At 41.1% G+C, this 27,687-nt stretch overlaps 1 protein-coding gene across 2 annotated transcripts; it reads right to left on the reverse strand.

The window, feature by feature from the left end:
* PWP2 (PWP2 small subunit processome component) lies at positions 1-27,438 on the reverse strand. Of its 2 annotated transcripts, none has more exons than XM_073359167.1 (21): positions 27,305-27,438; positions 26,453-26,565; positions 25,030-25,124; positions 24,559-24,658; positions 23,756-23,899; positions 22,993-23,128; positions 22,312-22,538; positions 21,035-21,178; positions 19,290-19,360; positions 18,003-18,139; positions 15,972-16,120; positions 14,472-14,619; positions 12,778-12,928; positions 10,812-10,992; positions 9,435-9,582; positions 8,262-8,370; positions 7,361-7,426; positions 6,510-6,728; positions 4,199-4,349; positions 1,458-1,532; positions 1-1,296 (listed from the first exon to the last, which is right to left on the reverse strand). In XM_073359167.1, the coding sequence occupies exons 1-21, from the start codon at positions 27,320-27,322 to the stop codon at positions 1,146-1,148; spliced, it is 2,733 nt and encodes a 910-aa protein (XP_073215268.1). In that variant the 5' UTR covers positions 27,323-27,438; the 3' UTR covers positions 1-1,145. The 2 variants fall into 2 exon arrangements, with proteins under 2 accessions (XP_073215268.1, XP_073215258.1); XM_073359157.1 differs by having other exon boundaries at positions 22,312-22,561; positions 22,989-23,128.
* Positions 27,439-27,687: the final 249 nt, after the last annotated feature.

Here is a 27,687-nt window from a genome sequence, read left to right on the forward strand (position 1 = left end):
GTGTTGAGAGAAAGAGAGAGGAAAGCAAACCCACCAAAACAGAATTTAATAGAAGATCACTTGTGATTGAAACCAGTCGTAATCTGTGAGATATTCTTCACTAATAGAGATCTTTTAATATATTGCATGGGAGACATGCATGTTTTTTCCATACCCAGAATATCAAAAAAGTAATTCACTGGTGCTCATGTTAACTCACATTTAAAGCAACTGGGAGACCCAAACCTGCAAAATCTGACATCCTAATGAACCCTGGTTGTACTGTTTAAAAAAAACCAACCAAACAAAAAAAACAGCTGTCATGTTAAAAAGAAAAGAGAAACAAACATTCAGATATTTACTGTTCTTCTGATTTGGTTACATAGTGGTATAAGTTGCATTCAACAGGCTGGAAATTTCTGGACATAAATCTTTACTGCAATACCTTGATCATTAACCAATTAAATTCCTTGCAGATGCTGTACTGCACAGAATCTTTGCTCACACTATGGTGAAACATTTATCTCAAATATTTTTCCTTTTTTTGGGTAATATTCAGCTTAAAGTTTGGATAATTTTAAAATTTAGCAAATTATTATTATTTTATTAAATGCAACTGGGATAACATTTTAAAATGAGTTGAGGTCAATATGCAACCCTCCAAATATTTAATGAAAAATGACACACAAAAATGACTAAAAAAAGAGTTTAATCCAGGGGCACAGAAATATTGTGACAGCAAAGGCTTCAGAGAGTGATTTGCAATGCCTAAAATGCCTGTATATTTATACAAATTTTATCAAAAACAAACACACTAACAATATGTTTACTTGTGCTTTTATCTTTTTTGACAGATGAACACAAGTATCTTGTTTGAGTTCGGATACAAATCTAACTGATCACCTTTGTCCTTGCTCCCTCAGTTACGGGAAGAGGGAGGCCACAAGCCATGTTTTAGGGACTCTATGGACTACACTTTAGCTATCCTAAATCGAACCAGATTCTGTACCTTTGCAGATTACTCCAAGCCTATATCACAACATATACAAAATAAGCCACTATGAGGGCCACTTAATCTCAGTGAATTCCACTGGTGCAAGTGATTGCTTCTGTAGGTCCCCAAAAAACAAAAAGGAATAGGAAAATTAAGGGAAAATACGTTGTCCTTATGATTGCGTGGTTGCCTCTTCCATAAGATAATCACTGTTAGAGTCCTCCAACTCCTCTTCACTCACTGATGTTTCTGCAGGACGTTTCATGCCCCGTTGTTGTGAAATGGCCAAAGCATATTTAATATTATAGCGATTCCACTCACAGCTGTAAAAACAAGTCACCAGAATACAAAAACATTAAAAGCTAGGTTCTGCTTCATCTAAGTACATCACACAAATTTTCCCTCTCAGCATTCAATAGCCTTAAGCTTTTGTACAAGATTATGGTTTAAGTTTTAAAAATATTTAAAGGACAGCAATACGTACAGTTTAGAAACATCTTCAAAGTGACGTTGGATGCTCTTCTGAAGGAACTGAATCATGGGCAGCAGCTTCCCTGACCTACAAAGGAGAAAGCAAGCAACTAACTGTGTAGCCTGTATTTATACATGGATTTCTAGAATCCTTTTTCAACATTATTCTTCAAATAAAAAAAACGGTTATATTGTTAGCTCATTTTTACATATCAATGTTCTAAATCTAAAATGTCACTGAATAAAAGCAAGTGACCTTGTAACTTTGTGCTGTGTCCACCAATAAACCTGTGTACAATTTTAGCTCAGTACAACATATGTATGCAATTTATTACTCATGTTGCTTCAGCTGAGTTAGTCAAATGCTTCTCCCTCCCCAGCACCAATGTAGAAATCAGCCCCAGAAACTGTTCCATTCTGAGGTCAAATGACAACTTTTCAGAGTTGATTCTGTTTGCTATAATGAAGAAGAAGTTGACTCAAGGTATAAATTCCAGGAAAGCAAGGCAGGAAGTTGGACTTCACAAACTATCCACTGCTACTTTGTAACAAAACAAAAGAAAGAATCAATCTTCTTTTCCATTTCAGATTCATTAAATGATGGCATGATGTGTGAATAACTACTCATTCTTCACCCCACATCAGCAAGAAAAGGAATACATAATTGCTTCTTCCTCTGGTCTACGGTGACTCCCAAATAGTAGTTGGGAAGAGCTGTCAGATTTTTAATTTGCCCAGTGTCCTCATTCCAATTGCCCAAAAACTCTAAAAGAATGCTGAGCTGAAACACTCGTATCTTGTCTAATTGCCTGAAAGGAACTAGGCAGGAATGCAGAATACAGAAATCATTACACTGCTTTCCAAAAAACTAGGGCTGTCAAGTGATTAAAAAAATTAATCCCCATTAAGCACGAGATTAAAAAAATGTAACTCGATTAGCCATAGTTTTAATTGCACAATAATAATAGAATACCATTTTTAAAAATATTTTTGTAGGTTCTCTATATTTTCAAATATAGGCTAGGGCAGGGGTTCTCAAACTGGGGGTTGGGACCCCTCAGGGGGTCACGAGTTTATTACATGGGGGGGTCACGAGCTGTCAGCCTCCACCCCAAACCTCGCTTTGCCTCCAGCATTTATAATGGTGTTAAATATATTAAAAAGTGTTTAATATATTTAACATTATAAACATTATAACAATGTTTATAATGTTAAATATAAAATTAATATAAACATAAAATTATAACATTATACGGGGGGTCGCACTCAGAGGCTTGCTATGTGAAAGGGGTCACCAGTACAAAAGTTTGAGAACCACTGAGATAGGGGCTAAGGGCTTCAGCCCCACCCACCCCCCATGCCTCCCTCCCCATCCAGAGGTATGCGATTAATGTGTTAATTTTGTTTTCAGTTAATCACAGGTGTTAACTGTGATTGACAGCCTACTAAAAACATAAGCAAAGTCTACAAAGTCAGCATAATTAGGTATGAAGCACTGCCCAATTGGATGTCAATTACATGAAATGTAAATAATTGTTTAAGAACAGTGTTCCCACAAGTCTTCTTACAGCTCTTTATAGCTTTATGCATTTAGCACCTAAAGCTAGAAGTTCAAACAAAGTTCTACCTACAATCTAGGAGAGCCTCCTCTGCAACTTTACTGTAGGATTCATGTTGTGTCTCCCAAATACTCACATTTCAACATACATTGGTCATTGGGAAGTCATAATAATCAAGTAACAGGTTTCAGAGTAACAGCCGTGTTAGTCTGTATTCGCAAAAAGAAAAGGAGTACTTGTGGCACCTTAGAGACTAACCAATTTATTTGAGCATAAGCTTTCGTGAGCTACAGCTCACTTCATTGGATGCATACTGTAGAAAATACAGAAGATGTTTTTATACACACAAACTATGAAAAAATGGGTGTTTATCACTACAACAGGTTTTCTCTCCCCCCGCTCCCCGCTCTCCTGCTGGTAATAGCTTATATAGCTTATCTAAAGTGATCATTCTCCTTACAATGTGTATGTTAATCAAGGTGGGCCATTTCCAGCACAAATCCAGGGTTTAACAAGAACGTCGGGGGGGGGGGGGGGAAGGGGGGGGGAAGGAGGGAGAATAATAAAAAAGGGGAAATAGGTTACTTTTTTATAATGACTCAACCATTCCCAGTCTCTATTCAAGCCTAAGTTAATTGTATCCAATTTGCAAATTAATTCCAATTCAGCAGTCTCTCGTTGGAGTCTGTTTTTGAAGTTGACTATCCTTCAACAAAAAAACTTCGAATAAATTGGTTAGTCTCTAAGGTGCCACAAGTACTCCTTTTCTTTTTGCGAATACAGACTAACACGGCTATTACTCTGAAACCTGTCATTGTAAGGAGAGTGATCACTTTAGATAAGCTATTACCAGCAGGAGAGTAGGGTGGGGGGAGAGAAAACCTTTTGTAGTGATAAACACCCATTTTTTCATGGTTTGTTTGTATAAAAACATCTTCTGCATTTTCCACAGTATGCATCCGATGAAGTGAGCTGTAGCTCACGAGAGCTTATGCTCAAATAAATTGGTTAGTCTCTAAGTTGCCACAAGTACTCCTTTTCTTTTTTTAATAATCAAGTAACTTTAATTGGGCTGTATGTTTCAATACAGAATCTCAAAGATAGTTGCTGGAAGCCTCTTAACTGTCTCTCAAATATTTTAAACTTTAGCCTAAAATGTCAAATTTTCTGTGTTTTGATTTTCAAGTCCACTCACCTTGTTTTTAACTTCTGTCCATGTAGCATCAGCAACCGCTGAGCCCAAGTAAGATAGAATTCCAAGTGACGAGATGTCTCAAAGGCAGAGGCTAGAAACTCCAGCACCTTTTCCACATACAGCTCTGGGAGCGATGAACAGACAACGTCAACTGTTTTTAAAAAACAAAAACAACAAAAAAACCCCATCAAGCTTTCAACTGGAATTATGGGGTGTGAGGAAAGGGAAGGAAAATTGAGGAGACGCCCTTTCAGAGACTATCCCAGTTCTACTATTCTGCATCACTGCACAGGAGGTAATCTGCCATATTGTGATTATCACTCGCCAGTCCTTCAGAAAGTAAGTTACTCCCCTCTGAATCTTCCAACCTCCACACCACTTAAAAGCAAGATCCTCCTATCTACCACTAAAACAGGGTCTGCCATGACATTTATTTCCTATTAAAACTTCAACTACCTTCACTCCACCCTTTCCCTCTCTCTGCACATCCAAGCTCTGGCAAAATCTTGCTGCTTCTCACTTTATAGTAACTGCCATAGCAGATCAGATCAGACCAGTGCTCCATCTCATTGAGTGTTCCTGTTCCCAACATTGGCCAGTATAGGATGCTTCAGAGGAAGGTACTAAAATAACCCTCCCACAAAAGAAGTTTCTTCGTAACCTTTGTCTGTCAGTAGATGACAATGCCCTGAAGCATGAGGATTTATAACTAAGGCTATGCTTCTGTCATGGAGGTTGCGGCTTCCATGATTTTAAGAGATGTCAGAGTTCTTTGGCTTCAGCCCCGGGTGGCAGGCCTTGGGCTTCGTTACTGGTTTACTGTGTGTGCATTTCCATGATTCATTATTTCCTGCATCCTGTCCATGACTTTAATAAAAAGACCCATGCCAAAATTGTAGCCTTATTTATAACCCTTCCAAATAAAAATCCAATCTAATGTAACTCTGAATTTTCTCATCATCCTTATAAATGTCTAATCCCCTTTTTGAATTCCCCACAAGCCCCTGGACTCTCTGATACGTCACTGCAGTGAGTTCCATGGCTTAAGTATAACAATTCTAAAATCCTACCATTCCTCTCAGTCCCTATTGCCAAAACCCTGGTTCACAGCATGGTTCTCCCCCACCTAGATTGGATTCTCTCCAGCCTTCCCGACTCTCCCCTCTATCCAACATAAAACAGATATAATAGCCTTCTTCTTCTACCACCACCACATTCCTCCCTACTACCTCCTTCCCTGAATTCCTTTTCTATCTTATAAAAAGGAAAGGAGTACTTGTGGCACCGTAGAGACTAACCAATTTATTTGAGCATAAGCTTTCGTGAGCTACAGCTCAATTCATCGGATACATCTATCTTATGTATCTTATGCACCTTTCTACCTAAAATTCCAACTCCTTATCCTCAGCCCTAAGGCTTTGCCTCCTGACTACTTTTCTGATCACCACCCACCCCGCCTTGCTCACCCGTGTCGCTTCCTCCCATTCTTGCCTTTCTGCCTTTTTCTATGCTGCTCCTCACACCTGGAACAGTATTACTTTCTGGATGTGCCAAGCATCCACTCTCCTACACCAACGCAAAAAATCTGCATCATTTGACCACTGACTTCTGTACTCTACAGTCTTCTTCCTTCCTTGCCACACCTCATTCTCTACATAAAAATATCAGCACATAAGCTATATTTACTTTATGACATTTTTATTTGACAACGTTCAGTCTCCTGTTCCTATGTTTATGAAGTTACATTTTAAGCTTTTTGGTTCAGGAAAATTATGCCCCCAAATAAGTGATGATTAATTAGCAGTATGTATGCACTGTAATGTATAGTAGTGAAATGTGCCTTTTTTATTATATACAATAAGAAAAATGACTTCTATAGCCATTTCTATTCAAATATCTTAAAGTACTTTGTGATCCAGGAATTAAGGCACAAATGAGCCCTGTGAGGTGAACATTATCCCCATTTTACAGATATAAACCTGAGGAAAAGAGAGGACTTACTTGTGCAAGGTCAAAAAGGAGAGTGGCAGAGAGGAAATAGAAACCAGATTTCTTGACTTTCAGTCTTACCTTCAGCTGCAAGACTCTCTCCCCCTTCCTCTTTTGACACATCAGTACTGAGGTAGAAATGACTAGTATCCCGAATTAACACAGCCTTCCATAAACATGCAGTAGGCTTGCTGTATTGTAAAATGTTTGGTAATAAAAGGAAGTTTAAGGGCTACACTCTGCCCTCAGACTTCAGCTCAAAGGGGGTTACACAACTGGATTTCAAATTAGGTTAATTACACTTTATGGAAGCCCTGCTTACCTTCATTACATGGTACAGTCTCTATGACCTCCTGAATTAATTTCTTCTCATTCAGCCGGAAGGCCATGACAATGGCCATGGTGTACTCCTTCTGACTCAGCACTTTGCGCACACTGCTAGGTGTGATGTCAATGTCCAACTCAAATGGATCAAAGATTAGTCCGGAGTCTAGTGAGTAGATGAGAAGGCCTTCTGTGGTGGTCGCTGCCCAGCTTCGCCCTAAAAGAGAAGTGGCACTTGATATTTAAACACAACGCACTTGTTTTTTTCTGGGGAGCGGTGATGAACATGAAGACTGTTTCCCATGCTTGCTTAAAGTGATTTGGGAAAAGGACGTCTCTCAATACTATAGATGGTTTTACTGATCAAACACCGTCTGTGAAAGGTGCCAGCTTCACAGCACGATGAACTTAAATCTTCTGGTTATCCAGAACACAGGAACAACGAAGGCAACAATAAGCCCAATACACAGCACTGTAATGTGTTCTGGAGGGATCGCTACTACGAACAAGAAATCAGCCCCTCTTCAGAGAATGCCAATAAGGGGGCCAATAAGTGACAATATTAATAACAGTGGTTTCTGCGAGGTGTTTTCTGTGCCTGGAATGAGGCCACCAACTCATTTCACATAAGCCCCTGGAGAGTCACTGAATGACAATGTCTTTATGTCACCCTAAATCTGGGGTGAATTTGAACTAATGACTCAGAAATTAGAGGCTCACATCTACCAGTTCTCACCCACTGCTCAGTCCTTCTGTATGTGTGTGTGTGTGTGTGCGTGTGGAGGGTGTGTGGGGGGGAGAAACGGGACTCAACATTACTGATAAACTACATTTACAGTTAACACCCACCAGTAGGAGAGAAACGGAGGCATGTCACTCTTATCTCTGGTTTAAAGTGCCGAGAACTCATGTCACCTGAAACAAGAAATGAGAAGCAAGTCATCAACACACCAAACTAAATATTCACACTGGATCTGAACCCTCACCCTGGAGTTACTGTTGGTGAATCAGCAGAAACACATCTGACAAAGGAACACTGAACCATTGTGTGACAGATTCAGGATTGGTGGTATGGCGAGCATGATAGATATTGGTAAGGTGATAGATACCAACAGATCACTTAAAAAAAATCCTGAGGTATCAGATTTCCTTTCAGCTCATAGGTTACTTTGCTATTTTCCTTATCATCCTGTTGTTCTGATCTCAAACATGAGCAATACCAATGTGCCATGTTCCTACTTTGGACATGATGTTCATCACACACTCAAATGTAATCAGTCATCTTGTATTACAATAGCCTCCAGAGGCCTCAGATGAGAACGGGGCCCTGTTGTGCTCCACACACGGAGACAGTCCCTGCCCCGAAGAGCTTCCAGGCACAAGACAAAGTGTAAGAGGAGAAACAGATGGAGGAAAATGACTTGCCCGAAGTCATAAAGCAGGTCACTGGCTGAGCCAGGAACTGAACTCCAGTCTGAGTGCCAGCCTTGTGCTCTACTCACTAGGCCACAGTGCGTCTGTTTCCTATAACCTCTATGAGAAAGTATTCAACAACAGGTCACTGATCATTACATCTGCACAATGTTTTCAAACTAGCTTTGTAACAATTTTGGCAGGGTGGTGGATATGTCTAATAGCACCACCCCTTGTCCATCCCACACTGACCCAGGGTTGAAGGGATTGTTTTTATCCCATGGAGCCAAGGGCAAAAAGCAGTGTTACTAACAGTGGGATTAAGAACTGAATTTACCTCTCTTTACACCTGGAAGAGCAATGGCAACACCATCCTCATCCCCAACCCCATCATCAATCAGCGCCATGCTGCCAAATTCAGTCATTTTCCTACGATCCAAGTACTCCTGAAAAATATTCATATTCCATTTGTAAAATTGCTTCTCCTCTCCAACCGAACATGTTTCCTTATATCTGAAGAATACACATATAGCAGAGGTCCCCAAACTGTGGGGTGTTCCCCGCTAGGGAGGGAGCAGAGGAACACTCGGGGGGCACGGCTAGGCCCCGGAGTAGGGGGCAAACATGGGTATGGAGGGGGGCACGATGTAAAAAGTTTGGGGTCTTCTGATGTAGAGAGAGAGTTCTGAACAGGATTAACTGAGTAATTCACAAACATTTAATGGGTTAGCCCAGTCACCTAATGGTTATTGTTTTGTACTTTCATCCAAGAGTCTCCTTTGACTCCTGGAAGAAACTGAAGCTTACAATACTGTGGGGTCCATGCTCAGCCATTGATGAAGGAAGGAGTGCCCCTCAGTTTACCTTACAACAACCTCTACTTGATTTAGGAGTGTTCATAAATGGGTTTCAAAGAAAGTCCAGGTCAGACCTCCTCAGAGAGTGGCCATGACAATTCAAGGTGAGGAGAATGAGAAGTTGAGATCTAAGAGCTCCTAGCAAGATGGGAAGAGTGATGGAAGAGACTGCAATACTGCAGTTACTTTTAAATTAACTGAAAACTTTTGCATTTGGCAATCCTGTCAGATTACATTCATAAGTCGAAGTTTTGTGCCAGGCCCTCCCTCCCATGCTGCATCCATTCTTTGGCACAAATATGTTGTTCACAAATAAAATTATTCAGTACAAGATTGTCAGTAATTTTAAAATCTCTCCCTCTTGAAATGCAATGTAATTGCAAGTTGACTTTACTATCATTATTGTCAAGAAATTTGCACTTTCAAGACCCAAGCACTTTGGCTCCTTTTGAGTTTCTTGTAGTCCAGTAGTTACGCAATTTTACTCGCTCTTTTGGTGGTTTCACCTGTGACTGTCTCCTACTCAGTACCAACAAAATGAACTCTCACTTAAGTAATAAAATATTCCTAATGCAAACCTCATTTATCAGACACTATACCAAAAACAATCACAGTCTTAAAAAAAATAAACAAAAACTGAGATAGTCACTTACTTCCATTGCATCTAAGGAAAGATTACATGAGATTTCAAATTTCTTCATAAGAATCTGTTCCTTCACATGATAAATACAGACAAACTTTGATAATCCTCCTGCCAGAATAGACTGGCCATCAGCTGAATAACACAGAGTAGTGAAAGATCTGAAAAAATATATAATGCATAATTTCACTCCTACTTCTGAGCTTTGAGCAAACATCAATACAATGAATCAAAATTGCTATTGAATAAAAGAAAACCTTTTCTAGTTTAATCTTCCACAGTCATTAATTTAATATGTTTAATGTACAGAATAGTTTTGACATGACTGAGTACTTCTCAAATTCTTTATTGTGAATTATCACAATGTAGATTTCAACAGATTTGTTGGCGTACCTCCCTACCTCACAGGGTGTTGTGAGGATTATTTAATGTTTGTACTACTCCACTTGTAATACAGCCATGTCACGTCAACAGCAAAACAATTCTCGCAGGCTTTTCCATCAAGCACACTTTTCTTTCCTCTCAGACATGCAATTTTGCAATCCCTCTGGGCTTGAACCTCCCTTAGAGGGAAGACAAACCAGCCTCGGCTTAACACCCCATCAGTACCATACACTCCTGCAACCAGGCTTTACAGGATGGATGTGCATTAACATAAGTGAGCAGTAAGCCACATATGAGACAAATATCCACTACAAAAGGTTTACTTTCTTCCCAAAGGTCTTCATACCTGTCTTATCTGCAATTAAAATGATTCAGAAGAGCCAGAAAAAAATTACTATTAAATGATGAGCTCTATTTCGAAGACAGCAACTGACTGGTGTTCACAACTGAAAGTTATATAATTTTCAAAGAGTTATTGCCTCAATTTTTTGGGGTGAGGGGATAAAAGGAAAGATTTCTTAACAAAGGCATTCCATACCAGCTGTGCTCATTGTTTGAGAGATTTTTTTTAAAGTTGATTGTTAATAATGCATTTATAAAAATTTATACTGCTGGATAATAAAACCAGCAGGATATCTCAGATTACATCTTCTGAAATGAATCACCTACATATCAGCTACTCACAAAACTGTAACTGTGTATGCCTTTTACTGTCACTGATAAATGATGCACAGCATGACATGAAAGACTGAATATGGTATAAATGAATCAAGTTTAGGAGAAAGAACAGATGCTCAGGATTTGATGTATGAGTGACTCTGAGCTGTGATGAAGGTACCAAAAAAAAAAAAAAGGTCTAGAATGAATGGACAGCACACTTGAGTCAGAAAATATTCAAGTTATTTAAACAATCTCAGAATCAAGATATTCAGATGTCGGCTAAATTCTGAAACCCTCACAAAAAGGGTTGCATTTCTTGTCATTGCTACATGAACATTTTACATACTTTGACTTAGCAGCTTGTTTGGCTGTTATTTTGTCCAACTCTTTTCTTCCCATCTGAAGGTCATGTCTTCCTTCAATTGATCCTGTCTGCACTGCATTTTCATGATCCCAGAAAGTTATCTGTCCATCCAGGGTAGCAACCGCAAGCTCATTGCCATCAGGGCGGAAAGCAACAACAAGAACTGCAGAGAATTTGGTTGATGAATAAAAATGTACTTCAGTCTTAACACATTTTTTCTGGACTCTACTAAGCAAGATGGAGAATAAGAGGGTACACATTCCCATTTTTATAACAAAACACAATGTTAAGATGACGAAAACCCAGGTAGCTAGCACCAAAGGCTTTTTGAGCTATTGACAGTTTCCAAATACTATGAAACAGCAGCAATGAAAACTACAGGCTGAAACTGGCAAATAAAATGCTTACTCCTGAAGGAATTCTGTACCAAAAAATTCTGTTCACAGTATTTTAAAATGCTGAAAATTGTATTTGTCAATAAATAAGTGTGGAGGCTCCAGCAAGGCAGTGGGGAGCACAGACCACTGGCTGCACAAAGGTGGGAGATCACCTTGCAGGACCCCCCCGCAGACATGCACTCGGCAGTGAGGCTGCACCTGACCCAGCACAAGGGCCAGACCCGCCCCAGAGGTCTGTGTCCGGTGGGGGAGGGGTTGGGCTGCAGGGTGATCTTCCACTTTGTGCAGCCAGTGGTCTGTGCTTCCTACTGCCACACTGGAGTCTCCACATTTATTTATTGACAAATAAAATTTGCAGAATTTTAAAATATTGTGAGCAGAATTTTTAATTTTTTGGTGCAAAATTCCCTCAGGAGTAGCAGGTGAAGCAGCTCACCAGGGTTAGCAGCCCCTGCACCAGGCACACCAGGTGTGGGCAGGCAGGCTCAACCCAGGCTTCAATGCAATGGATCAAAGTATGGAGGGGCTTAGTGTGGGGGAGATCAAGGTGGGGCAATCTGGGTGCGGGGGATCTGGATGCACAGGGCTCATTGGGGGGTTCCGGGTGCAGGGCCAATGGGACTCTGCAGGTAGGTCCAGGTGAAATTAGTTGGGGCTCCGCGTGGGTCCGGGTGCTAGAGGAAAGGGAGTTTCAGTATAGCTGGTTGAGGTTCAGTGGAGTAGGGATCCAGGTGCAGGGGGGATGGGGCTTATAGGGGTGGGGGTTCAAGTGCATGGAGAAGTCTGGGTGCAGGGTGGTGGGGCTCAACTGGGGGTGGTCTGGATGCAGGGGTGGGGCGAGGTTCCAGATGCACGCGGGTTGGGCAGATTGGGGAGCAGCTCCCCATACAGTGACTCCTTCCCCCCACAGCTGAGGAGAGATGGGGGCAGGAAGTGGCGGGGAGGGTGTGCAGAGCCAGAGGTTTCTGGGGGTGTCTGACCCAGCCACTCCGTGCAAGGGAAGTGCACTCCTTATCCACCCCAGCCCAGTAAAGACTAGCAGCTGAGCCCAGCTCAGGGTAGGAGCCATGGGCTGGGTGCCAGGACTCAGCAGGGGGCTCTGGGTGTGGAGGGTGAGGCTCAGCGTGTGTGTGTGTGGGGGGGGGCAGGTCTGAGCATGGGGGCATCTGGATACACAGGGATTGCCGGATGGACTGACTTGGCACCCGGTGGGGTGTCCCCAGCCTCCACCCCGGCAGTTACCTCTCCGCTGGCTGCTTCAGGTGCCCAAAACAACACACCCATGCTGCTAGGGAGGGGTGCATGACCGATCTTGCATCTTCCCTTTGCTTCCCCATCAGAAAGTCATTTTTCTGCGGGGAAGCAAAGAAATCTGCACAGGACATGAATTCTGCGTGCGCACAGTGGCACAGAATTACCCCAGGAATAAATGTTGACCGACTGACCTCATCAACTACAGATATTCTCAATATATTTTTGATGGAACAATACCTAAGTTCATACATAACTGCCTCTATATGACAGATTAAACAGAATGAAATGAAATTTACCATCTGAGTTCAGTGTTAGTGTCTCCTTGGTTCTCCAGCTATCAAACATATCCCAGAGTCTGACCGTTTTATCCCAAGAGGCACTAGCTAAGATACTTTTCATTGGGTTAAAACACAGACTACTGATGGGACCTTCATGGCCTGATAAGACCTAATGGAGTAAGAAAAAAATAATATGGAATAATTAAATGAAACTGAGTTCAACATATAAACATGTGGCAAAAACTGTGATTATGTCTACTAGCTGTGGATACCCTTACTACATATATTTAGGAGTATATTATTTTTTCAATGCAAGGGATGTTATGCACATACATTCCTGTGTACAGAGATGGGAAAGGACTTCCTTTGGATCTTAAAGAACAGGAAATAGAAACTAGGTAACAGAATTCCGTAATACTTGCGATTTTGTTTCCTCTGGTGAAAGACGATCAACTTAGAATTCAGAAATATAATGGATTTTTTTTTAAATGTATAACTAACTAGCCAGAGGAATTGACAAGTAGATCATCTCTCTGGAGATTAAGGCTGGCCTGCTTCTGAAACCATTTCACCATTTGCTGTTTTCCGAATCAAAGTCCCTGTTGCAATTCTGATTGAAAGGTAAGCAATAAAAATATAAAAAATACTCTACGAGCACATCTGTGGTTTCACATTTACATTCATTCCAATTAGGAAAGGAAATTCATTTCACTTTCTTTTTTTAAACCCGCAGCTGCAGAAACAGGTGTCTGAAAAAGAGGCAATACTGGAATACAGGACTTCCATTCACTTCTCTCCCAACAAAATTCATCTGCTATCATTACTGACTTACGCTCAGTAAGCTACTCCGCAGTCAGTCAACTGGTTTTTTTCACCTAGTTTGCTTTCACATTAGTGTGGATGTTTAAGGCGTGGCCATACCTTTGTCCAGTAAGCAAGTGAAAGGCATGGAGGTGGTGACCATGCCCCTTCACAGTCATGTCTTTCCATAAGTAACACACCTCTGAGAAGAATCCAGAATTTTTAAGCCACAGTGGGGAATTTAACCTTAAACTTTTTCATGAAAACCACAAGCTTCTTCCCTTCTATTGCTCCCAGCCTGCTGTGAGCAGAGTATGGTCCAGTTCTGCACTGTAGCAAGAATGTCCTCAGGCTGTATTTTAGTCTTGAGATTCTTCCTACAACTTCTACGTCATACTGAAGTGGACAACACAGGCTGAGTTCTTGTCCAAAGAGGTGATGGTGGGCATGGAGAGGAAAGAGGTTCTCAACTGCTAGTGTTGTGTTCAGTCTAACCATTCTGCAAGGTACCACACTTTAATGTAGTCAGTCTATCAGCCCTCTTTCTGGCTGTATACATCTTCCCTCTTTCCCTTCAATAAGAAGTCATTTATGCACTAGCTGTGCTCACTCAACAGCCAGAAAAGTTCAGTAGGCTTTTCCTAGTTTGCTCTTACAGTCAGCCACTCAAGAATGCTGAAAACTAACCCTTTCCCCACAGACACAAATGTAGCATGGTCCAGAGATACCAAGTTATAGATTGCCGGGGGGGAGAGAGAGAGAAAAGGCTAATGTGGCTTTATACATATAGCTGCATCTCCTCCACAACACATAACCCTCAGACAGGGTTAACTAACCTAAAAGATACTTAACATAACCAGAGTGCTTTCTATGTTAATTGTGAGTGATCTAGAACAATCTCAGTTCCTTACATCTAACAGTCTGCCACTCTGCATTGACCAGACAAATATGTCAAACGAGTCCTGGGAACCAGCTGAAATAATCTCACCGCTGGAGTCCACCGCTAAGCAAGAGAACTGGGCTGGTCGTGGAGAAGTGAAGGTGCGGAAATTGCGGTATCTGTTGTAAACAATATGCAAACATGATTTAAAAATATATATCTTTGTATAGGTCTAAACAATTAAAAAGCATTAAGATCATCATAGAATCACAGAATATCAGGGTTGGAAGGGACCTCAGGAGGTCATCTAGTCCAACCCCCTGCTCAAAGCAGGAGCAGTCCCCAATTTTTGCCCCAGATCCCTAAATGGCCCCCTCAAGGATTGAACTGACAACCTTGGGTTTAGCAGGCCAATACTCAAACCACTGAGCTATCCCTCCTCCCAAAAATTATGTTACAAAAATTAAAGTATTTCACATTTTAATATTTTATATATTTTTAAAAATAGCATTTTAAACCAAGACGTGTAAGAATTTAAATCTGGAATATACTTTGCAAAGTTACTACATACAGAAATTAAAATAGACATCCAAAAAAAGACATTTTTGCTCAACCAGTGGAGTTACGTATGACTTGTTCACTATGAATGAGTTCAAGACTGGCTCAGGGACTCCTGTCCAGCAAAAGCTGGACAATTTGTGAAGATGATATTTTTTAATCTCCAAAAAATATTCATGTTCATCTTTGAAGATGCTTGTTCTTTTTTTTTTTTTAATATACACACACCTATCCTGTGAATGATGGAGTAGCTTGCATGTGTCCCTGTACACATACCTTCTGCTGAATGATTGGCAACAGCTATGCCCATATGTTTTATTAGTTTCCTTTACTGAGTGAACTAGTGGAGATGTTCCTTTAGACACATGTCTTTATCAGTTAACTGATTTTTGAAGCCAGAGATTATGGATTCTCTTACTGAACTGTTAGCCTCTAGGTAACAATTGTGGTGGCCAAATCACTGCACCTAGATCCAGTCTCAGACAGAGTCTCTTATGCACAGAAGGGTGCTTTGAGGCACAAGGATAAAGGAACAACAGCCCACAATTGTGTAGTGTTGGCATAGCCTATGGAAATAATAGTTTTCTTTGTATCCAAAGATGCTTGATGATGCAAAAAATAGACTAATCAAGTTTTAAAAAACCATCAGAAATGATCCATTCCAGATGCAGAATGAGGATCTAAAACAATTCAATACTGCACCTCTCCATCAACCACCAGGCGTGCTGGCTAGCTAATTCAGACTCCCTACCCTACTGCTTCACAATATCTGTTTTCACTTATTAGTCAAAATCTGATAAACTCACTTTAAACCTATAAAACAGCACTAAGATTTGAAGAGTGAGAAGGTTTTATGACTGCTGGGGACTGTGGTTGGCAGTATATTGCATTTAGAGACTAGGAATGAAAACACAAGATCCTGATAATCTTTGGACAAAACTGAGTGACGCACTGAGGCTTAAAGAGGATTTACCTGTGAAGATCAAAGGCTCGCACTGTTCCATCCAGGGAAGCACTCAGAATGACATAACCGGTGGAGGTAAAAGTTACAGCAGAGATGCTGCTGGTATGCTCCATAAAAGTGACAAAGCAAAAGCTGCTACTGGTGTTCCAAACTTTCACCTGCAAAAGAAGTAAGAAAAGCCCTCTAAGAATTCCTGTATCATAAACTCACACCCCAATGAATCATAGAATATCAGGGTTGGAAGGGACCTCAGGAGGTCATCTAGTCCAACCCCCTGCTCAAAGCAGGACCAATCCCCAATTAAATCATCCCAGCCAGGCCTTTGTCAAGCCTGATCTTAAAAACCTCAAAAGGAAGGAGATTCCACCACCTCCCTAGGTAACGCATTCCAGTGTTTCACCACACTCCTAGTGAAAAAGGTTTTCCTAATATCCAACCTACATCCCCCCCACTGCAACTTGACACCATTACTCCTTGTTTTGTCATCTGCTACCACTGAGAACAGTCTAGAGCCATCCTCTTTGGAACCCCCTTTCAGGTAGTTGAAAGCAGCTATCAAATCCCCCCTCATTCTTCTCTTCCGCAGACTAAACAATCCCAGTTCCCTCAGCCTCTCCTCATAAGTCATGTGCTCCAGCCCCCTAATCATTTTTGTTGCCCTCCGCTGGACTCTAATTTTTCCACATCCTTCTTGTAGAATGCTCCAGCATAGCTTCATTATTTCATTCTGAAAGCCCAATTCTGCATGCCTTACTCACTCAGACAGCACTCCCAATTCAGCCAGTGGGAGTTCTGTTTGGGAGGGAACAATGCAGGATCAGGCCTTTTATTTGTAAAATCTCAGTGAAACACATGCAAGGTGAACATCTGATTAAAGCTGGTTGAAAATTTTCCATTGGAATGATTTTCGGACAGAGAATTCACTTTACACAAAAACTAAATTTTCCACAGATTTCAATTTTGCAAGAAAATTTCAATTTTCTGTTGGAAAACTGTTCCCAGCTCCATGGCTTCCCTGTTCCCCAACAGGGTGAGAGTTACCCTGGAGCTGGGGCTCCTAGGCCAGGGAAGCCCAGCTCTGCAGGCAGCGTAAGATACTTTTTGAAAAGATCAAATCGTCGTTTTGACTTTTTCTAAGGAAAATTTCAGAACTTCCATTCTGTGGGAAATTTGATTTTTCATTATGTTTCAGAATTAATTTTCTCATTTTTCAAGTTTTGTAATTTCCCACAGAATATGAATTCCCATTTCCAGTCAGTTCTAAATTTGATTGGCAGCAGTGGGGCTATTTTTCTTTCCCAGCCCCAAATTTCAGAGTGGGAGAAAAATGTCTATATTTCAGATATATAAACTGTTAAGTCTCCAGACCATAATTAGAAAAGACAATGGCCCCTTTCAAAATCCAAAGCCTGGCTCTCTCTCTCTAATCTACAGCTTCAATACAAGTCTCAACTACGAGACACTTTCATTTTTCTTGTAAACAGCAACTATCTGCAGTGGTACATCTGAGAAAATTTTGTTTAGGAATCATATCTTTTTATAAAACTTATTTTGGATTTATTCTGAGACTGGTAAACCCCAACTGTTAGAATGGCATGGTGGATGTTTCACAATTTTGGATAATTGAGGGTCGTCTATACTAATACACCATTAATCTACCATCTCTGCTAGTGTGTTAATGTGGACAGGTATTAGGGACACTACTATCAAGCCCACACTTTGGCCTACTTTTTTCTTTATGCTGCATTGCATCTGCAACTGTTCCAAATCAAATTCTTAACTGCTAGAAACTGTAAGTAATGCAAGCACATCCCAAAGAACATCCCTACAATAACAAACCAGAATGTAGAGGCAGTGGGAAAGTAAATTGCTCCTAGCTTCCAAAACATATTTACAGGCATTGTGGCCAAAAACATTATTTTTAAAATTATGAAAAAGGATTTGTCAGTTACAGTAACAGTGCTCTCTATAGTGTATTCAGACTTGTACCACTTGCTATACTTTTGTGAGCCAAGAGTTTTTAATAACTGACTGACTTACTTTCCCATCATCCCCTCCAGTAACTAAGTATTGCCCATCTGGAGAATATGCCAATGAGACCATACTGTTGAAATGGCCCTGCTGCTTCAGCACGTAAGACTCACTTTGCCATTCCCACACCAGCAGCTGACCCAGACCTGTAAACATAATAGAGGAGAGGATAGATATGTAATTCCGACTCAGTGATGGGGCCCATCATATACAGGCTACATACCATACTTGCATACAACATCCTTCCCATTTATAAAAAAATCATGTGCATACAGATAGCCTGTGTTATGTATGCATCCACCCTAAGAGAATGCACAGTGGTTGATTTCAAGATCAAGGTGACAGACTTTCTGCAAACGTCAGCAGTTGTTACTTTGACTTAGCATTCTTATTGCTTTGCCAAGCCAATACTGCTACTGTCACTGGCAGAAGACAGATGTGTCCTGATGAGCAGCCAAAAAAAGATGGAGGAAAACCATTAAAAAAAAATTACTAGAAAGAGAAAAAATAAAATAAAAATAAAAACACACAAGCTTGAAATTGGTCTTTCCTGTGAAATATTTTTTTTTAATCTTGCCTTTTTTAAGTGAATCAAAACTATATCTCAACATTACTGAAACACAGGAGAGCTAATGTCTACCAAAAGCAGCCAAACTAAGGTTTTTATTGGTCTGGCCAAGAAGTTACTGCATGGAATATCAAATGGCTTTCACTCAATTCCATGGACTCGAGAAGGGTTCTAAGAGAGAGACATCTGTTGAGAGTGGGGAAGGGTTCAGCTTGCATGGCGGTTGGTTATGGACTAGACTTGCAGCTCAGAGTTGGAGGAGGTTAGCTGGTGCATCCATCCAGCCATAACTTATAGAAAAGGAAGACATTTATATCGGTGAAGAGAGATGCACACAGGAAGAAAGGTAACCCAGAATAAAGGTAAAATATAACCTGTGCTCAGGCTGGTGCCACAATATACTCCCTTTAGAAGGAGGATAGTCTTAGCAGTCAGGAACTGGACTAGGAATCAAGACATTTAGGTTCTATTCCAAGATCTGCCACAGATTTCATGACAACCACTTAATCTACGTGTTTCAGTTTTCTCATCTGTGAAATATTATTTCCCTACATCAGAGGGATTTTATAAGCCCAAAATCATTAATCTATGTGACATACTCTGATAGTATGGTGATGGGCCTATAAAACAACAAATAAAACTTTAAAATGTAGGGGTCCTGCCTGACTCACTCACACCTGCAGACCTGCAACATATTGCCTTAGAAAGGCAACCCTTGAACTACAAACCTGAACATCCAAAAGCAATCCAGTCACCAGTGCAGTTGATAGAAATAGTCGCAATCCTCTGGTCTGAAATACTAAGTGAAAAATGCCAAGAAATACGTAAATTGAGGATTAAAGGAACAATGTAATTTGAGAAACTGGGTTTTGATTTCCTCTATTCAAACAAGTCCTTTGATTTTCACATTCCTATGAAATCAGAAATAATGAACACATATCCTCTAATAAATCTAAAGGAAACCAGCAAAAATACACTGCCTAGTCAGCATTGGAATAAGTTGTGCCAGCCCAGGCTTTTGGATCAAGGACATATGGAGACACTTTCACAGTAATGCAAAAGATGTAATGAGAATTTCACATTTAACTCTATGTTAAACTGAAAATGCACCACATATTTTGATCATGAGAGCCAAAGTTCCCATTAGCACAAGAGGACAAATTCTACTGTAGTCACTGGAGTTGGGTCCACTTATACTAGTGGCAAATTTGATCCTAAGAGTCAAGGAAGCAGTAGCTAGATGTGTTCTCTGACCCCACTCAATATACAGGACACAGCCAACTATGTCCCAATACATGCCCATCACTGTGCTAATTGAATGGCATCAGAAAGCCATAGGTATTGTAGTCCCAGTAATACAATTCCACAGACTGAGCTAGCAGGAACACACAGTATTTCTTCCTTCACAATATTTGTGCACATCACTCTCATCTCTCAATTCTTTCCCACTTAATGTCTGCACAACATTCTGAAGAAGTAAAATGATGTACAAGTGTTAAGTATTATTTCAAGATTAGAGTGTAAATGTATTTCAATACAAAATGACCTACAATTGAATCAATACACTCTTCCTAATCCCATCCAATTTTTTTTTTTTTAAAACGAGTGTCGATTTGAAGTGATTTGTACAGAAATTTTTGTGTGGTTTTTAAAATTGTTAAATGTATTTCACCACAGACAAAAACCACTGCCACAGTGCTTAAATGCTGATCAGTTTTACAAATTTCCACCATTTCAATTCAATAAACTTCAATTTATCAAAGGATAGATAGCCTGGAGCTAGCTGTGGAGCTGTAATTTCTTCGGATACTTTTCAGACTTCTTATGGGATAGAAGGAACAAAAAATATAGTCCAGGGTAAAGAGAGTATAAATTTGTATTTTAAAAAAGCAACTATGAACTCGAGCAAGGAGCTACTTTGTGGTACAAGATTAAAATTTGCCATATTCTAGAAAGATCTACTTTGTTGTAAATGGACAATGTGCGTTCATTCTTTACACATCCCCTTTTTAAGTTTAACACGCCATGCTACATAGCAACCATCAAAATATAATAATAATATTCATCTGCTATATCTTTTTTGTCTTAAAAGCACTTTAGAAATGTTATTTATTAATACCCTTGTGGGGTAAGTAATATTCTCATTTTATACAAGCAAAAACTGACCTAGCTGTTCAGTGACTTGGCCAAAACCATAAAGAGGGTGTGTCAAGGCTTGGATTAGAAATCAGAGGAGTTCCTGGTTCAAATCATGCCCCTCTCTAATAAAGCAATGAAGTGGAATTAAATAGTTTTATTTAATCTGTCAGACATTAATGCTCCTATTCAAATCAGTGTGGCTTCATAATTCCAACTCATGACTGAAATGCCAATTACAACACCCAGTGGACTGTTCAAGACTTTCACACCATGACATTCTTCCTTCAGCATTAGACACAATGACCCACTCTATGGCTTGTACAATTAAACTAACCTTAAGGAATGGATGAGGTTGAACTCTGGAAGCTCATGTAGGTGAAAAATTCCAGAAGCAAAACCAGTGACTAGAAGGTGCGTTTTCTTGTGATAAGCTGCAGATGTCAGGTTATTAAAATCTCCTTCTTTGTTGAAAAAGTACCTATATGCCAAAGAAAATAAACCAAAAAAGCAATGTGAAGATGACTGACAGGTGTACTTTTGCAATGACAATTCAAGATAAGGCAAGTATGTTGGAGGTGGTACCACAACAAACAAACTAAAACACAGCAGTTCTCCAAGTTGCTTATGATTTACATTTTGCTTTATTCCTCTAGCTGAACCACTCCTCCCACCATGGACACTAATTTACAGCTGTTACACTAACATAATTTAGCAGACATTGCACACGACTATACACAATGAAAGACACTTAAGGTTAACCTCAGAGGAATTAAACTGTGGATTTTCTTTTGGTCACCTAACACCAACATCTGTGGTTTCTATAAAATAAGTGGTTATTATCCCTGTATTCTTTAAGATGATTCTAAATGAGTAACTAAAGCACTGGAATCATAAATACTGCACTCTTGGTACTGAGGTTTATATTTTGTAGCTGTAGCTCTTACGGTGTTGTATTTGATGGCATTCTCAGGGTCAAATAAATGTATGTGTGAATGTTATCCAACAATTGCATATTCCATTTAAAGTTTCCTTATACTCTAAGACTATGTACTCAATAAATAAAATGTCTCATTTGGAAATGTGGCACTCCTTCAGAAAGGTAACCCAAACTGCTGATGTCATCTTAAAGATACCTATCTTCTATAGAAGTTAACGTCACAGAGCCACAATTCAGTATTTTGATGTCAACCCATCTTTTCTCACAGAAATATAGCTCCACAGTAGCAGAAACTAAGCATCTATCAGTGCCGCTGCAGATGGCGTGCCCTGGACCTCATTACATTTCCTACGTTTTTAACTTTTGATAGTAATCTTTTGTGTCATCAAAAAACAAGAACATTGATTTAATCCTTGGCAGATGGAGGAAAATCTTCTATTTACTCACCAACTGCATAAATCACTATTCACATGCTCAGGGTACGACAGAAATGTGTTTTATTGAAGGCAATTATAATAGGGTTTAATGACTGAAAGCTGGATAGCGTTGTCCACTAGCTTCAAGTAAGACAAGGTATATTAATATAAAGTGAGCAGAGCCCATTGCAATGAATCCCCACTATGCCTGTTATATCTACCTATATATATCCCTGTTATCGTTGAAAGATCACCTACTTTGCAGCACGTGAATATTTCACTTTGTCTCTCCTTTCTTGTTCATTTGTAGTGGCTTTGCCATGAATCTCCTCACCCTTGTGCTGTTCAATAAACTCTTCACCCAGGTCTTTCATTGATTCATTCTTATCTTCAGCTCTGTCCTTGGGAGGCCTGGGCTTCAGACCATCCAGGCCTGTATCACACTGCCACACACACAGAGCCCCGTCCTGGCTAATTGTGTACAGCTGGAGTATAAACACACACACATCTATCATGACCATCATACAGCCCTATGGTTCCATAATCTGCTGAATTAAACAGCATACCAGCCCTCCAAAAACTGGATTAGGGAGTCGCAATACTTACTCGATAATTAAGGTTGTAACCAGCTTCCACTATAAAGCATTATTTTAGGGCCCCTACACATTTGGCTTAGAAAATTCATTTATCATGAAAATTGTAAGATTTACTCTGAAGACAGAGGAAAACGTTTCGACAAAGTCTAAAGACAATTTGGCAAATCATGTTTGAATTACAGGACATTAAATAGCCTAACAGGTATTTTCCACCAGTAATTTCTATGAACACTTCATTAGAATACCAATGCAATAGAAATTCAGTATGGTTATCTACAGATGGAAAAATGCTGGGCCAATTTTAATGTGAATATTCAAATAAGCAGTGGGCTTGCTTACATACATCTAGACTATTCTCTTCAAAGAAGCAGGCTACGATTGCATCTTTATGCCCTCCCAGAGAGTAATAGATCAGGTTAACCCATCGCTCAGCTCCAAACACCCATGTTGACATGTCCTTGCTACCAACTGCAAAACACCTATAAAGAAAATAAAGGGGAAGTTAGATCAGAGCATGGGTTCACAAATTTTTGCACTGTGTGGACCCCATTTTAACAGAGAGGTACAGATATTCAATAGGTGATTCGTACTGGACAGATGTTCACACTACAACTGATAGTCTTAGCAGGGATGCCAAGCATTGAATAGGCAGAGACAGCCAACTACACTCACTCCGTAAGGATCATTCCCCCTCTGAGGAGATGGAGACCCATTTTAAAGGGACAGTTGTACCCTACTGCTGCCCAAAATGTGGCTATATTCTATGGATATGTACTCAGGCAGCTTTTAAAAAAAACCAAAAAAAACCCAAACCATTAATTGTGAATAAATTTAAGAACATACACTGAGAAATTGAGAAATCAAAGGGAGCCTTCAAAGCCAATGAAAGACTTGAGAATTTGGAGACTGGACTACAGTGCACAAACACAAATGAAATTTCTATTGGAGCAAAATTTCAGGATCCAACATATATACTATCCTTAATAATGAACACCAAATTAACAATAAAGTGGGATTTGCAAGAACATCTTGCAATAAAGAGCAATAAAGTGGGATTTGCAAGGGAGCAAGGAGCACAAGTCCCATTGACTTTTGTAACTACTTACTTTGAATCATCAGTCCAGTCAATACATGTTGTTTCATCATAGGGACCATAGTAAGTTTTGTCCAGAACAAAGGCATTAAATTCTCGCTTCTTCCCAGGGGCATGGTACATAAGAGCAACATTGTCCTTTGTAATCACAAATTTCCTATCACACAGAAAATGAAGAGCAAAATTATACAGAAAACCGAAGGAGCAACCAGTCCTTCCATGCCAGAAACAAGAAAAATACAACAAAACAAAATAATATTAGAAAGGGATATTTCTTGTGTGATGAAAGGATAAATATGTACTATTGCTACACTGGTAAAGACAAAGTCCTGTCATGTAAAATACATCACCTGCGTATACAGCACCCCCCACTCCAGTAAATGTGTGTATATGTATAAATAGAGTTTGTGTATTACTTCCAGAAAGAAATTTTTTCATTAAAATCAATTAAGATTGCTCAAGGAAAACAAAGTGTTAAAAGCAAGGAAATGTCCGTAGTTAAGATATCATTTTTCAACATACCTTTACCCTCAGCTTTTGATCACTTAGAGGGGCAGAGTCTGCCCCTATATAAATAAGTCTCATACATCTCCAACATCACTCAAGATCCTACAATGCAAAACCTTGACTTCAACCTCCGCAGCGTCACTATGTGCATCTCTTAGGTACCTGTGCACCAATGAACTTGAATTTTCCCATGGGGAAGTGCATTATGAAGTCAGAGTAAAGTTTCCTTGACTGGCCTAACTGTTTTTAATTAACTACAGCTTTCATTACCTACACTTTAAAGTTGTTGTTTTTTAAGTTCCTGTTTACCTGCCATCTGGGGAAAAGCAGACACAGTGCACTGGCTTCTGAAAATGGAATTGATGTATTACAGATTTACTGATCAAATTGACAAGCAAGGCAGCTCCCTCTGTAAGGAAGGAAGGAAGGAAAAGGATTACTGAAACAGCTCGACACTCTGAAGAAACTAGGTATATAGATTTATTTCTTTTTAAGCCAGACATCTTTTTTTTGGGGGGGGGGGGAGGTGTCGTACACGCTTCTCAATATAACACCATTTTAAAATATTAACATAGTAAAACTGAACAAAATTAAAGAAGCCACATTATGGTTCAACAACAACTTTGAAAATTCTGAGGAAGAAATTTATGTTTTCAGAATTAAGTTTTAGTCAAATGTGGCTAGTTATGGGTAAATATTATCATGTTTAATAAAGTGGACTCTCTTCTGCAAACTGTAGTTCTCTGACACACCTTTAGGAATAAAAAAAACCCCAAATACCTTCATCAACTAATATGGCAAGACTTCCATCTGGAGAGAGCCCCACACATGTGATATTGTGCCGTGTTGCCAATGGTAATGTTTCTGACTTATTACTAGAGGAAAAGAAAACCAATAAAACAACATTAACCACAGCAGCATAACAGTGCTCTAATGACTTCATAATATACTAACGCTTTTCATTTTCAGAGGACTAGGCCTTGATTTCTAGTGCAGGGTCAGCATGGGCTGGGAGTGGTACAGAAACAGGGTGCATAAACCCTGAAATTACTTCACGCTGCTCAACAATAACCCCTGTAGATGAATAAGAAGTGGCACTGAATGGCATGCTGCCAAGTGCTCTGCAGCATGATGGCCACAATGAAGACTTTTAAAGATAGGAAGGTTAAAAGTAGAGATCAGGGACACCAAGACCCCCATTTCCCACAGAGTAAAAAAAAAAGCACAACAGAACTGCACAGGGATACCATACCACATCAAATGCACATTGATACTATTGATTGTCTTTACTCATTGTTTTATAATACTTTCATTTGTACAGCTACTCTTCTCATCGATCCACACATATGAATAGAGCCCTGCAAATGTGTGAATATTCACATCCGTGGATCCAAATTTTACAACAGAGCCCTGCAAATCTGCAGATATTCGCTTTATATCCAGACCATGTTTGCAGATCAGACGCAGATACAAATTTTGTATCCGCATAGGGCTCTACACATGAAATATGCATTCTCTGATATCTCCTGGCAGCCTATTCTATAGGCTTGACTTTTTTTTTTTTTAAACTACTGTAAGAGAGTGGTGGTGTTTGAGAATGCTAATCATTCCAGAAACCTCTGTATCAGGCAGATTGTTCCCCCTCCTCTCACCAAGATACTTTTTATTTGAGAAGACTACTATACACACTTTTATTTTGGAAGCCTGCAGTGCCTGTGCACTAAGCAAAATCTTCTACCTCCTTGTCAGTGATTAACTTGCCACACACTAAGTCTGTTCTATTCAGGTTCTCATACTATCACCTGCTGAGCTCCTTATACAGCCCTCATCTGTGTGCCTCCCAGTCTTTAATGAATTTTATAACACCACACGGAAATAGAGAAAACTATTTTACAGAGGCACAAGTTGATTTCGTGACTTGCTCAAAGATGCAGATCAGTGGTTGAGCCAAGAACTGAACACAGGTCCCCCAAATCTTAGTCCAGAACCCTACCCTGTCCACTAGACTAGGACAGCTTTCCTACCATTTATCCCATGCCCATCGCTATAGTCATATCCAAATATTTCACTATCCAGCATCGCCAGCCCCAGTTCTGTGCCAACCTTTCAGGAGCTAAAATGAAGATATGTGATTTATACATAGTCCAACTGGACTATTGCATCAGTTAGCAGGAGAGGCACTGTGCAAGCCCGGGTCACTTACTTTTTCAGGTCAAAGACGGTGACTCTGTTCCCGATGGGGCTGATGACGCAGTTACCATCTGCGGTGAAATGCAGGTTCCCACGCCGATAAACAGTGCCCAGCAAGTTAGAGAACTTGGGAGAGAAAGGAGAGGGTGCTCTTACTGGGGGCTCAACAGGAAGGCGCATTCCAGGGAAGGGATGCTTAAAGATCAGGGTGGGGTGGTTACAATCCCCAAAGGGGGAGCTCAATGTGCTGGAGGAGCAGGCAGGGGTTCAGAGAGGTAAAGAAGGAACAGTCATTAAGCGCTCAGAGCAAGTGCGTGGGGAGCACTGGGGCAAACCAGGGAAGAATGCATGGGGGGGGGCACAGTGTAGAGCGATCCTTGCAACAAGGGATGGGCTGTTCCCAGGGACTCCAGGTGTGTGTGTGTGTGTGTGTGTGTGTGCGGGGGCGGGGGGTGCTCTGCAGGGAACACGGTAGGAGGTGTGGGGGGGGCAGTATAGGGAGAATTCATGGGGAGATGCCACGGATTCAGGGTGTTTGAGGGGGCAGCTTTGGGGCTCTGCAAGGAGCACAGGGTGGGATGTGTATGGGGGGCAGTGAAGGGGGATCCCAGCGACTCAGGATATGTGTGTGTGTGGGGGGGTGCTTAGGGCTCTGCAGGGGGCACGGGGGGTGCGTAGGAGGGGCAGGGCGAGGGATCCAGGGGGGGTTCCCAGGGCAGGATATGGGGGGAGGACTCTGGGGCACGGTCCCAGGCTGCGGGGGGGGGGTGTGCAGGGGCGGCTCAGGGGCAGGGCCCAGAGAGCACCACCCGGGGGGGGGAGGGGGGCTCCGGCTGTGCCGGTGACACGCGCGCCAGCCCCTTACCCTGTAAGCGAACTTCATCCCCGCGGCGGGGCTCGCGCTGGCGCCAGCGGCTCCGCGTCTCCCTGCAGGCCGAAAGCGCGTGCGGCCCCTCGCGCCGCAGGCTCCCTCACTTCCGGGTCACTCAAGGGAGGCGGCCCACCCCACAAGCGCCCCCTGGCGTCCGGGAGGGGCAAAAAGCCACCGCAGCTCCAGGGAGCAGCCCTACGCATGCGCCTCCGGGCGTGCGCGCAGCAGTGGAGGGTGGGGGCTGGTCGCTGCTCCAGCCAGGGTGGCTCCGCCTCTTAGGAACGGGGAGGCGCTGACCTGGGGGGGTGCGGGCGGGGGGGGAGCTTGCGCGCGCGTGCGAATCTTGCGCTGTAGGGTTCGCGCGGTACTGTGCCCCC

This window comes from Lepidochelys kempii, chromosome 1, assembly GCF_965140265.1.
Source record: "Lepidochelys kempii isolate rLepKem1 chromosome 1, rLepKem1.hap2, whole genome shotgun sequence".
NCBI lineage: Eukaryota > Metazoa > Chordata > Testudines > Cheloniidae > Lepidochelys > Lepidochelys kempii.